General features: G+C 39.5%; 1 protein-coding gene across 3 annotated transcripts in view; it reads right to left on the bottom strand.

Moving 5' to 3' along the window:
* LOC101852347 (sarcalumenin) overlaps positions 1-14,189 on the bottom strand; it is a 20,717-nt gene extending 6,528 nt beyond the window's left edge. Inside the window, exons 1-4 of one of the 3 annotated variants that reach the window (XM_005105424.3) lie at positions 13,847-14,188; positions 7,856-7,966; positions 1,574-1,690; positions 1,172-1,296 (exon numbers count right to left, since the gene is read on the bottom strand). In XM_005105424.3, coding sequence (XP_005105481.1) covers positions 1,172-1,296; positions 1,574-1,690; positions 7,856-7,966; positions 13,847-13,961 — 468 coding nt within the window. In that variant the 5' untranslated portion in view covers positions 13,962-14,188. Of the gene's footprint in view, positions 1-1,171; positions 1,297-1,573; positions 1,691-2,547; positions 2,589-7,855; positions 7,967-13,846 lie in introns of those variants that run through there. The other 2 variants (XM_035971609.1, XM_005105426.2) reach the window with 2 other exon arrangements.
* Between the last annotated feature and the right edge of the window lie 538 nt (positions 14,190-14,727).

Below are 14,727 nucleotides of genomic sequence, written 5' to 3'. Positions count from 1 at the left end.
AGGATGAAAAATGGTGGAGTTATTTAAAAAAGTATAGAGAAAAGTCGCGTTTTGAGAAAACGGCTGAAAAATAAAAATAAAATATTGACTTTATGAGGAAATAGTGTTTACAAACATGCCCGGTATGTGAAGAAATGAGGTTTTGGGGGGTTTCTTTTGCAATTAAATAGTTGTAGGAGAGGTTGAGGAAGTTAAAAATGCCTACAACTCAAATTCCATAATTTTGAGCCGAATCGGGACTTTGGGGGTGTAGCCCCCCTTTAAAGATTTTGAGTTTCACATCATGTCAAGCTTTTTCGAATGCAATTCTATGAATATCTTGATAGTGACTCTGAATAATCTAACCCTTTTGAACATTTGGTTTCTGACCTCTTGCTCTTAGTAACTCAAAAAAGCCAAAAAAAGGCAGATAGAACTTTATAATTCTGAGGTAGCAGTACATATGTAAAAATCAACTGCATTGTGATTGGAAAATCTTACAATCAGTTACTTCCTCCCTAACCTCTGGCAGGGGTACAAGAAGAGAAAAAGAAGGAAGAATTGAATAATTGAACACACCACCGACAAAAAAGTCTCCTTGGAAAAAGTTGTTTCTATAGAACTTGGACAGCACTGAGTTGTTGTTTTTTCTTTTTTTCTTTTTTTTCTTTCTTTTTTTTCGGGGGGGGGGGGGTTCAATTGTGATGTCAAAACATGGCATAGTCAAGTTCTGAATCTGAGGACAAGGAAAGGAGGAGAAGAAGAAACCTTCCATGCCCTGGTCATCATTTTCAATGAGTGATGAGAATTATTATAAGCAAGACAAAGAAATGGCGGATGACGAGCATGAAACTAATTCAGATAGCAACAGACCATATTATCCAATTCTCATGCCAAGGAAGGGTGGTGCAAATGTTTCAGTGAGGGAGTGGGAAGAGTGAGTTGCCCCATTACTTTTTTTACCAACAATATAACAATGCAAGGCCATATTAAAACAAAATGTTATATTCATTCTGATGCATAATCAAGTTCAGCTACAACCATTTCTTATTCTAAAAATGCATACTTATTAATGACATAAGGGTTATGATTTTGCTGCATGCTCAGGAGACCCCCAATCTAGGAGCGTGGTCTTGCCACAGCCGAGAATATGAATGGGTCTCAAGAAATAACTGACTACTAATGTGCTCACCAAGCCAAGCTTTTCCAGAGAGGCAAATCCCTGCTTCTCGTCACTAACTAACTCCATACCCTTGAATTTGCGATATTTCGGGCCATACTTCAGAACGAAAAAGTCGCTGGTCGTGGGCTCAGCTCCTGAGCAGAAGGAAAAAATACATGTAAATAAATAAGAACATGCAAGAGTACAGAATAATGTGGTAGTGTGAGCATCAAGAACAATTGCATATATATATATACATGTGTTGGTATCTAAATTATAACAGTTGTGCATGTGTATGTTTGACTGTATGTGTGTGAGTGTGTGTGCGTGTGTTTATGACATGTGTGTTTATGCATACTTGATTTCATGAAGGTATGTGTATGTAGAGTTTGTGCATGTGTGAGAGAACGTACATCGGAGTGCTGCACTAACCTGTGTGGAGTCTCTCCACAGTATCCTCCAGACCCACCAGATAGTTGATCAACGTCGACTTACCAGTGCTCCACGGACCAACCATGAGGATTAAAGGCTTGGCAGGGATTTCATTGGCTGGTGATAAACAAAAATACATATGTACAGTCAAACCATGTTATATCATTCCCCATTATCAGAGCTGGTTGTAACGGAGTACAAGTACTTACGTTACAATTTTCGGTACTTTTACTGTACTCCGGTACATTTTGAGAATCAGTACTTTTACTGCACTCCTATACTTTTTATAAAAGTCCTTTTGAGTATTTTTAAAGTACATTTTGAGTACTTTTGAAGCTTAATGAAAGGGTAAGTGCCAGCATTTCTGATCATAATTTAGAAAACAAACACCCAGGCGGGCACAGCCGATCAACAGAGTTAAAACTTGAGATCAAAGAACAGCCCGTCGCATCAAAGATCAGCCACTCTCGTGAATGTGATCACAAGCGTTGTAAAACTCCATGAAACTGTACAATGTTTGCCCCAGACGGGATCACACCGAGGTGTGAACTGACCAATGCGTTTCTTTTCCCCAACCATCGCACTCGCATCTGAGCTCGCCAACTAAACTTACATCACTCGCTGGGTGGGTAGGGCCTACAAGTTCGCTCCAGGCAGGATCACATCGAACTGTGAACTCTTCCCTGACCCTTGAAGGCAGTTTTTTTCTATTCCCGAATTTGCGAGACAGCCTGAATTTTAATTGATGTGGTCACAACGTAATGGTGCGTAATGACAAAGATGGGGGGCTCAATCAGAGACGGAAGGCTAAAATATTTGGACAGGTAAAGGGGAGGGGCAACTGGATAAATATAGATAAAGATCTCGAGACTTACGATAGACTAATGAGTGTATGGCATGCCTCATGCCACCATGCAACTGAGATTGGTCATCAAGGTCGACCACTCTTTGCTCGCCAAATGTTAAAAACTCACCCAGGGGTCACGTCAGTTCATGGGTCACTGTAGATTCTTCCTTGGCTTTGTCGGCTAAGATCCCATATTTCCCTTGCTCCCGAGCACTGAGATCTTAGGCGGAGACTACTGTAGTAGAGAATCTTTGGTTACACTACACTTACTAGACTCTAGGAAACTAAGTGTTTTGGTTTGCCGTGGGAGCCGTGGACTGCACAGTGTGACCAAAATCTGTCTTACCACTATTATAATCAATTGAAACTGAAACTGAGTTCTCAATGTATATCTAAAAATTTTTTAGGCTATCTAAATTTCTTTTAAACTTTTTTGTGGTTTATGCTGAAGGCCACCTTGATTCCTTGAGGATTTGTTCATGAAGAATTCAAGGCACTTTTCCATTTCTTTGCTGGCAATTTTCATCAATTCTATGTTTTTGAAGAGCAACTTTGTCTCTATATTTTCCAATTTGGATACTTTTCCTACTTTCCGACCTCTTTGACTGACTTACATTTGATCAAATTGTCTAGCTCAAACAAGTTCTATTCATAATATCACTTTTTCACTAGTTGCATCTTTTTATTTGTTGGTTTTTTTTTTTCAATTTCACGGACCTTTTCCACCTACGTGCAGTGCATATATTCAAATGCTTTGTAGACTCTATACTGTTTACATTTTTAGTAAGAAATGGCCTAATTTGTCAAATATACTGGATATGTTATTTAATATGATGTTTTGCATTAGCACTGAAGTGTTTTAGAATATTAGCAGAAAGTACTTAAAATGTACTCATAAGTACTTTTTTAAAGTACTTGTACTCAAGTACATTTTACAGGAAAGTACTTTTTTACTGTACTTAAGTACATATTTTAGATTGTACTTAAATTTGTACTTAAGTATCTTTTTCAAAGTACTTTAACAGCTCTGCCCATTATACTACCAGCCCCACTTACCGTCAGGTTTTGCAAATGAGAGCGAACAACGAGCCTGCAAGATGGTGCTCCCGCCAGCTGTTGCCGAGGGATGTCAGTTACCAACCGACAAACCAAGACGACAGCTGAGGAACGCGTCAACCCACATGGAACACCAGGACCTCAACAACCCACCCGGGTTTTTCCTTGGCGGCCAGCATATCCCGGCCTGGCTGGCCCGCCTGCTGATGTTGGCCGGGGATGTGGAGCAGAATCCGGGACCCCGCTGGCCCTGTGGAGTATGTGGCGACAGTGTGCCTGCAAAAGCAATATCGGCCCGATGTCAGGAGTGTCCTCTGTAGGTCCACCTCCAATGCTCTGACCTCACCCGACAACAGATGCTAAGTCTGCCATCAACGAAGAAGGGAAGACGTATTACTGCAGAATGGACGTTCATCTCCTGTACAATTAGAGCGGCACAACCTCCACTACGAGCAGCAACACAACCCATCAACACGCCTCCACCACAACTCGACCCAAACCAACCTATGACTCGACAACGGCACGTCAGACAATCGCGCCGTAAAAACCGTTGCACGGACCCTAATGCCAGGAACCATGAGCGCACCTACCGTATGAAGAAGCAGAACAACCAAGCCCTAAACATCCTCCAATGGAATATCAATACAATATACGCCACCAACGAAGACATAAATCAGGCTGAAAACAGTGTCCAAGCAACCATAAACTCACTTGAGCAGTGGACAAAGTAAAACAAGATGGAGATCAGTTCGGAGAAAACAAAGTGCACCCTCTTCACCACCAGCACCCACGAGGCCAAGCGAAAAGCAGCACTCTCGCTCAAATGCTCCCCCCATCACCTTCAACTCCAACCCCACCTTACTTGGGGTCACACTTGATCGTCTTCTTCCAACGCCCACATCCCAAACCTTGAGCTAAAACTATCCTGCAGACTTTGACCATTGAAAGCCCTTACAGGCATCATCTGGGGTGCCTCAAGGAAATGCATAAAGCCAATATATTATGCTACTCGTCGGTCAGCTATCGACTATTGTGCCCCTACCTACATGCCTCTTGCCAAACCCTACAACCTGCAGAAACTAAAAAGAAAGCAGGACGAAGGAGCAAGAATCATCACGGGCAACTCAAAGGACACTCGTGTGGACAGCCTCCTCAACGAAGCAGACATTTTATCACTAAGGCATAGAGCTGATGCCTTGACTGCCATGTCACTCGAGAAGTCCATGCGTCTGCCTGCAACGAACCAACGCAGAGCCTCCGCATCAAAATCAGTGCCCACGCGGACAGGCAAATCGAACTGGAGAAAGCATGCCCAGAACCTCGTAACCGAAACTGAATTGGATATGTACTCATGTGACGAGTTGGTTGTTTTACCCCCACACAACCGTGGAAGGCTGCATCATGCAACGTGACATCATGCAACGTGACTTTTAGCACCGATCTTGTCGTCGACTACAAGCGTGCTAATAAACCAGCCATCAGGAAAGCAGCAGCAGATACCATTCGATCCCTCCCCCTGCCCGATGTAGAAGCCCGGACTGACGGTTCAGCTAAGCACAGTACCGAGTATGGAGGCAGTGGAATACTGATCAAGACCGGTGATACCGAACTCGACCACCGTGTACCCGCGGGCCGGTATTGTTCCAGCTACAGGGCCGAGCTTGTTGCTCAAGACACAGTGCTGGGCATGCTTGTGGCACTCCACACAGCAGGCAGCCTTCCGAACAGAGTACCCATTCATATTCATATATTCACTGATTCCGGGTCAGCAGTCATGCGCCTGTCATACGGCCCTACCAACCAATCGGAAAAGGTGGCATGCTCAATCTGGCAGCATCTGAACACACTCTGTCAATGCTCCGAATGTTCCATCCACTTACAGTAGATTCCAGGCCACGTTGGACTGGCTGGGAACGAGGAAGTTGACAGCATCGCCAAAGAAGCAACAGCGCTTACATAGATTGACACGCCAATCGATTTCTCGACAGCTAAAGCCATCATCCACCGGTCGACCCACAACAAAGTGGAAAAGAGAGCTGAAACCCAAACTGCCGTCTGCCAAGCTGCCATCATACCAGCTTGAGGCCTCGCTCAGACGACAGGACCGCCGGCTTCTCTCCCAACTGGTGGAGGACAAAACTATGGACCATGTGTTCCTGAGATGTCCTGCAAACTTTCGTGCCAGAACCCGTCTGCTGGGACATTTCAGTAACCCACTTTCAGCACTTTTTAAGGACCCCCGGGCAAGTGTTGAGTTCCTGCGTGCTGTCGGCATCGCTGACCATTTATGACACCACAGCGCCAGAAGAAAGAGGGAGAGAGAGGTTTTGCAAATGTACCAAAAGGGACACTTATAAACATAGTATCTGTGCCTTTCCACTGCTATCCGCCAACTGTCTGAGTTGTATTAAGGTCCTACCAATGTATATTTGCCCTGCTGTACTTCCAGCGAATTGGCAGTCGGAAGTGTCATTATTGTGATGCAAAGAAAACAAATGTAAATAGGGAAAGAGAAGCAGCCATTTGTACATGTGATTATCTTATTCCAGGGGCCGGATGTTGGGTTTTTTGTTTGTTTATTGTTTTGTTTTTTTGGGGGGTGGTTCTCTTGTTTTTTCGAGGGGGGTGGGGGGGGGGTGTTCCTCTTGCCCAATTCTAACAGATAGATGCCATCTGATTAGTGTAATGTTGTGTAGGTGATAATATGTTAGCTCTAGTCAACATACAATGATGAAAAGGTTAGTTTTGTAGTTGGTAGACTTTACATTGTTACTTTTTCTTAGCAAAGAATTCCCTTTTAGAGACTGGCCGAAATCCTACATGTTATGAAGAACAGGTTCAGGATAGTAATAAGAATCTTGTTATTAAGAACATCACAATGATACCATGTACTTCCAGCTATGCAGATAGTAGGTATGGTTGCATGTATGCATGTTGATGATGCTGTGATGCAGATGATGATGATGTAGATGACCATTAAACCAGGTTCAAATATATATATGTATATTTATATTTATATAACATATATTAAAATATATATATATATATATTCACTTTTGATGAGATCTGCCATTCTTCTATCAAGAAGCCATTCGAACTCTTTTGCTCCGCAATGGTCCACTCTCTACTAGTCTACAACTATACTTAAGCCCAACTTTGCAGAATGCTCACAAGTTGTTGCATAGTGTGTAATCTCTGTTGAAAGGGAAGTGCACTGACAGACATGTTGAAAATACCAGATATATGCCTTCATGCGAATACAGACGGCCAACTCCCCACACGCAAAGGAAGTTTGCTGGTAAGATCTACAGCTGAACACTTCTGGTACTCTTGGAATAATGCATCCTTGGCTTAAACTCTTAAACTTGTAGAGAGGCAGAGAGGCAGTTGGTTTACGCTTATACCGTGCGCGCCACATCTTTTCACTTTGTTTCTTTGTATGAACTGTTTTCTATATGTGCCAGTTTTTCAAACAAAGTACATTATGTATTACTTATATATACAAGAAAAGTATCAGGACCTGAAAATCCATTCCCTATTCACTTTTTTTGCTATATGCGTACTAGACTGTATAATTAATCAATTTGAGAGAAATGCTGCTTTGTGAAAGGCAAAGAAAAAAAACAATAGTCAGGAGGTTAAAATAATGTTCTACAAGACATGCTTTCCATCATCTGTACATTGGCAAGGAAACATTTTTAATGTTGACACTTATTGGATTGAAAAGACAACCAATACTGTCTGAGAATATAAACAACACTGACTGACAAAAAAATGTTTTATGCCCTAATCAAGATGATTCTGATCATCTACGAGGCAGCTGCTTTGATCATGCCTGTCAAAGCCAACCCAGTTGGAGTGGGAAACAGCATCTGAACAGAAACAGTTTTTAAAAAATAAACTTTTCCACCCATCAAGAATCAGACTCACTTCTTCTACAAGCAAGATGAAAGAGTCTGATCAGCCCACCATGAACACCTGTTAAAACACTTTATCTGGCCTGGTCGACAGCTCACTTGGCGAGTGCTTGTACTAATTATTGTCCATAAAAGAAAAATTCATTCCATTTTATACTAGTAAATAAACAATACCAGATTGGAGGGAGGGGGGGGGACGTGAATGTTTACTCGGTGATACAGAGGTGCCAGCTCATAACGAAAAATAAATTCTAAACTTTTCGAAAAGGGACTCAAGGTTTACAGATCCTATAGTCCGAGATTTTTTTGCATCAAAACTATAATTTTTAAATAAAGTGCAAAATGACAATATTCAGACAACTTCAACAATTTCAAAAAATCAGGATTTCCAGATAAATCTGAATAATCGGCTTTTCTGAGAATACTTGTGAATAAGTGCAGCCTTCCCAGAACCATAATTACCTAACATGACATCCTTGTGAATCTCCCCAAAAGCGTAAGCATTTTCCAAGGGCTTGATCAAGTTCTCATAGATGTCTTGTAAGTCTTTCAGAGCTGTGATGGTCACATTATCTGTGGATGCACATTTCATCTCAGTATCTCATTTCAGTTCAATAATTATCTTACAACAATTTGGATAGAATTAATATCTTCCAAAAATACTGCTAAACACGAGTAAAATTTTAGGTCTGCAGAGGTTTGAGCTAGAAAGAGGAGAAAATGTAGAGGCAATACCAAAAGAAATATTAAATAACGTCAATTTAATTTTGTGCACAGATGTTCACAGGTATCGATTCACCATTAGAGTTCTTTCCAGTGTACAGCCTGTTTATTTTGCTTTGATTTCCCCAGTCACCTACACCACTGACAGGAGAGATGAGAAGAGAGGGAGAGAGAGAAACAGAGACACAGAGTCTAGAGAGAGAAAGAAAGAGAAAAAAAATGCCATTGCTTTTCCTTCTATCACTATCCATGTACAATCCAATTTTTTTAATTACATCAAAAACTATGCATATGGCATACAAACACATAGAGAATAGTAATTATGCATGCATACATTCTATATAGACCTCTATGTACAGAGAGATATTTATGTCTACATAGCATCAGCTGCTAGTGCTCTCTTCGTATTAGTGTCAAGTATGAATGTGGGTATTTGTGAGTGTGTGTGTAATGGAGAGATTAGCAGCAGTATTAGTGGAACATGTAGTAACAGAAGTAATTAGAGTTGGTATTGGAAGTAGTAGTAGAAGCTACAGCAGTGGTAATACTACATATGTGAAGCAGCGTGGTGGAATCAGGCTCTCGTCAAAATAATCAATGTTAAGAAACTTGCATTTTTCCGCAGGTTTGTGAATTTTTAACAAATTTTGTTTTTTTGGCTCAACACTTTTCATGCCCATTGAAGAACTCATTTCTGTGTGGATTTTTCAGAAAAACGTTGAATAAAGGCATTAAAAAAGTCGATTTTCAGTTACCACGTACTCTTAAGCTAAGGAAATAACTAATCTGTGGCGGGCATTTTCTCACTAATTTTACCTCTGAAAACAGGTGACCCCCACCTCCTGCTTTCGTAAAGATCTCGACTTGTATTCAAGATAAATGGATATTTTTTTCATCCAAATAAAGACAGGTGAACAAGCTTTAAGATGGTACCAATAACTCTATATGCCCTAAAATTGACGAGAGCCTGATTCCACCACGCTGCCTCACATATATATTATATATACGGGACTTTTTAAAAACTGTAGAAATCTGGCTCCTTGGCATAGCACTTAAATTTAAGAAAAATGAAGTTGCTGTGTTATCAATTTTTGTACGATGGAGTGGGCATGTCTTCGCCACTCTGGTGTAAAATATTGCAGCTTAATTCTGAACAATATCGAAAGATATAGGTTTCTATCAATGTACTGTGCTTAAGAATATTCCTTTCCATTACCAACTTAACATTGATTGGAGTTTAATTGTTTAATCAGGTCAATCACTGGGGCAGTGTTTATTATTTACAACATTTTGTTTATATCAAGCTTTTCACATTCCACTATAGTAGGACCGAGAAGTGAAAACTGCCAATATTTAATTACAGTTTTTGCTTTTCATAATTTAGAAACAAAACCAGATACATGCATAAAACCACCTGTACAGGCAGCGGTCAGCATTGACCTGTGCTGGAATCCACAAGTAATGGCATTGTATTAATGGTTTTCATTTTATAACCCTTGAATGTGTTGGTAACAAAGAGGAAAATTGGTCACAGAAAAGAAATTGAGGTAACGGATAAGAAAATATGGTAACAGAAAGGAAGTATGTATACGACAAACCCCACGTTATATGGAGAGTAAAAAAATTTTAACATCTTGATTTAACAGATGCTGGACCAGGACAGTGCCTAATCGAGACACTTAAATGCGTTCAAAGCTGGGCTTATGAATTCACTTATGAATTTAACTTTCCATAATGATCCATGCTTTTAAACTGTTTTTTCACACTGTCTTAACAGATTTCATTTCACCACTTATTGAATTTTCGCTCTCTTTCACAACCTCCAATGCAAGCCATTTTTCCATCTAGATATGACACAGTTTTTCAGTCTACACGTTTCACATTCCATAAACATACAGGATCTGTTGTCAGCTGAGCACGCGAAATGACGCAAGACAGAAAAGTTGTACCGACAGCTTTCATTTCATACATAGCCTAGGCAAAGGGACTGGTATGGGAACAGACCTTACACATGTATGTCTGCCTTTCTGAATCTTTTGGACTTGCAGCCCAGACTGATTTGAACTCATAAAATGACACAGGGTTTATAATTGTTGTTGAGTTCTCTGTGAAAAATGGCTAGTAAAGATTGTGCAAGGGGTCAGTGCATGTTCATGAGTCTATTTTTGTTTCTCCACACCTTTATTTTAGACTGTACTTTTTTTTCCATGAGAGAATCATCTTTGATACTTATTCAATATGAATGAATCACTTCCATTTTTCCACTACTGACTGGAACTAATCGTGACCCTTTTTGAGTAAAGATGTGGATTTTCAAGACGGGCGGTTTCGTTTTTATCGATTACATTGGTCTACAAAATTCTGAAAAATTTTCGTTTGGCATTTGTATTTAATTTTCATAAAGAATTTGCGTTGTAGAATTATTCTAATCTGGTGTCAGATTTTCTCTATCAGGTCAGGGTTTTTAATACGATGGAATGCATATTTTTGTTTTCTCTTTTAACATTACAACTTAATAAAACCCTTTTCATCGTGCTCGTATAAGAATCGAAAATACAATTTTATGCTGTTACGTTCAGCTCATTAAGTAACATAATTATTACTTTTCTTGAATGAAATCATCATCTGTTCAAATAATAGGCTACATAATATGTCATCACATGTGACTCTCTTAAGGTCCAGTCCAGCTAAAACGCCCACTTTCAACTTAATTAACACAACCGACGTTTATAAATTGCTTTTTCCGTCAAGACATTGTTACAGCACAACAGAAAAACACTGGGTGGACAGTGAACACTATATTACATTCAATCAATTCATTCTCAAAAGGGTAGCGATATTTCGACGGCATGCCGTCTGAAAATCGTAGTTGATATTTCCACGGCATCCTGTCTGAACATCGGAAGTGATACCTATACGGTATGCCGTCTTGAGTCTAAAGATCGGAATTGATATTTCGACGGCATAGGCTCTGCTTGAAGTGTATCAATGCAAGAATTGTGTTTGTTTTCCAGGCGACGAGTCGGGTGATCATACCTACCCGACCCGACCCGATCCCATCCGCAAATGCGCACCCTACTGTTGGAAAAAAAACCCAGTCTTCTCTCCATTTTGCTTGCACAAAATAAATTGTGCATCTCTCACTCTCGTTACAATCACACAAAACATTTCATTATTGTCCATAATGCACAAAATGATAGAAAAGGATATACATTGTTAACTAAACATACTGGTATCTTAAATTGTATCTCTATAATAATGCGTTACTTTTGGAAAAGAGATTATAGGCTTTATTATAAATAGTCTGGACGTTCTGATTGACTGAATTTATGTGCCGTGGAATTATCACTTCCGATTTTTTGACGGCCTGCCGTATAAATATCCACTTCCTTCTCAAAATGACACAACTATATAAACAGGGGAAATCACTTACATTAACTTAAACAAATGATCATTAAATGATTACCTCCCTTTGAAGTTTCCTAGTCACTTTACTTTACATATACAATTCAAAAATATTATTTAGCTTCTTTGCATTGTCTTTCGAATTTTAGATTACATTATTTGTACCACTACTTATATTACTATTACCAATCGACTGCAGAAATAAAATGAGTCTAAACTTTAAAACAGTATGTCATAGAAAAAAGGGATAACAGATATTATATAACACACTTGTAAAATTACTTTTCCGAAAATAAAAGTTACTTCCCTTGTTTAATAGAACCTGTTATTTTTACCTCCCCTGACAAAATCAAGATTACCTTTTCATATATATATTTGACCTGTATCAACTCACGGTGAGCTTCACTCAGTATTAATTAAATCTACTGGGTAGATTTGCAGGCCAGACAAAAACTGCCTGCGGGCCATGTGATGGTATCTGACCCATGAGCCAGAGTTTGCCTATATACAGGGGCGAAGGCTGACTTGTTTGACAGGGTAATCAAAGTGAAACGGGACCAGATATGGCCTGTAGATATGACACAAGAATCTTACTCGAGGCGGCGACTCTGAGTTGTGAATGAAAACAAATCCGGAATTCATATTGTATGTTCAACCGCCAAAATAATCGGGAAAGTATCTTATTAAATATCAGTTCCAACTAAAATTAAATTTAACTTTAGATGTGAATACATAAACACAAAGCAAAGAAGCAGAGACGTCAGTACTAGATCTATATGTTATAGATCTACCAGTGAGTCTAACTCTTTGGTAGAACATGACAATTATCATTTTTTAAATTTTACATTTGGCTGTTTTTGTTAGCCTTCCGCGGCCAGGAGCTGGTGTCATAATCGAGGTCACGATCTGATTATAGGACGGTAAAAAGTCGAGGAAAAAAAGCAAGCACTTGCAACAGTGAAGAGATTGTTAGGAGTTAGTTCCCCTCACATTTGTGAGGTAGACTCGACCAGTGTTAGTTAGCTTACATAATCAGGGCTTGAGATTGATTTTAACTGTGACCCCAAAGGGGTGAACAGGGTATATGTGGCAATGAAACAGCTTAGACTGCTATGCACATGTTCCCTTCAACTATATTGGTGGACTCTTCCAGCGTCACTTTAAGCTTACTTAATCAAAGCTTGCGACTGCTTATGGAGTGGCCCGAGAGGGGTGAGGAGGCTATTTCTGTGGCCGTGAAACCGTTTTAAATGTTAGGCATACTGTTCATTGTTGATTACGAACGTCTTTTGACATTTAATTTAAGAGGTTTACGTTTATGGATGAATTTGACAGCGACAATGTTTCAAAATTAGGAAGGGAAGCAGTGATTATTTGATTATATAGACGCTTCGCCCCTGCCTATATATATATATTATACCTGCCTTAAAATTTACTTCTCGTATTCCCACTTCCGGTAACTGAGTAGGAAGTAACGGAAGGGGTAAAAGGTATGTTAGAAGAATCATGGAGTCTGAACCATTAGTAGAGGTTGCCTCATGCCGAGCATAAACATTTACTCATGAAGATCTTAACTATCGAAAACACATTAACACTTTAAGGCTTTGATAACAAATAACATGAAAAAGTGACGGTTTCGGAAAGGAATTATATATATATACTCCTCTATTGATATATATATATATATATATATTTCAAATCTGTTTTGAAATGGTGTGATGAAAGGGAGATAGATCTAGTTAATTAAAGGCAAAAAAGATCCAGGAGGGTCCTATCCTGACTTTAGCGAGGTAAAACTGTTGATATCGGAGAAGAATGGGAAATATTGCCACACCCCCTGCGGTCAGCTGCACTAAGCAATTAAGTTGAAAATCATTCTTATCAATTGAGTGTAAAATCTCATTACTTAAACAAGATAGAAGTAGCAGCAACATTATTAAATGGTATATTCCTTTTATCTATTTTAAGTAATTAAAAAATCTCATACGTTTTTCTGCTACTTTACCCACAAAAGCTCCCATATATATCTCCTAAAGTATGAGGCATGAAGGGTACACATTTCTCATGAAGTTAGTAAAATCTTCTATTAAAAAATGGTATACAAATATACAAAACAATAGGCCTACTTAACAAATTAACAAATTAAGCCCGCATTTTGTGTTCATAAGTTTCTACGATGACGATGATAAAAGCCTGGGGACAAGGATTTCTACAACATTTTGAAACGTCACATATTTTATATAAATATAGAATCTAGATCTAGATCTAGATCCAAACATCAAATCAGATGGTGAAGAAAAGCATTAACGTAGAATCTAGGCCTACCTTCAGTTGACGAACTGACGTGGAAGCACAGGATAAGCAGGAGAAATACATAACGTACAACTTTCAGTGAGGTAGCCAGCACCCCATGGAACAGCGGTTGTACTTTTAACGTCATGCTATTTCACCTTCCACTCTCACTCACTCTCAACAATAACCAACAAACAAGCGACCCTCCACCTCGGTACAAGAACGATACTTCAACTGTGCTTGAAAAAAATGGAGACAGAACCTTCTGCAATCTGCAATTTCACTTAGAATCTAGATCTAAATCTAGGGCCTCAAGTCTAGATTAAGATGTAGCCTAAGGCTTTCCGGGAAAATCTACCGTCAACGCTTAGTTTCAGTTTCTCTCCGGTGTAGTAGTTTAGGGCAACCCTCCAGTCTAGATTGTACCCGGTGTTAAAATGGGATAGCATATTCAGACCTCCTTCACTGAGGGTGTGACAATTAGATCTAGTAGCTACACTCTTTTTGGCTTAAGATGTGAAGGCAGTATCTTATTTCTCTTTTTTTTTTGGTACCCAATGTCTTCTTTCCATCTTTTCTTCACGTCTTCCTAATGACCTTTGGTCCGGTCTAACAAAAAGAAAATAGCGCTGAGTTGAGCTGCCTTCGAACTGATCTATTCATGTTACACGCCTTAATCAATAACATTACAATTTTATAGGTATCCGAAAGAAATGCAACGAGATACAATAGCAGAGACCGGAGAAGGTGAAGCGGAAAGAGAACTTGACGAAGACACAATGGAAGAAAAATCCACCCAATTTATTATAAAATCTTTGGATAAAAATAAAATCTGTTAACTGGCCTTTACTCTTTGGGGTTAAAACGTAACAGACAGACAGACAGACAGACAGACAGACAGACAGACAGACAGA

This window comes from Aplysia californica, unplaced genomic scaffold (genome assembly GCF_000002075.1).
Source record: "Aplysia californica isolate F4 #8 unplaced genomic scaffold, AplCal3.0 scaffold00470, whole genome shotgun sequence".
NCBI lineage: Eukaryota > Metazoa > Mollusca > Gastropoda > Aplysiida > Aplysiidae > Aplysia > Aplysia californica.
This window is presented reverse-complemented; position numbering and strand designations above follow the sequence as displayed.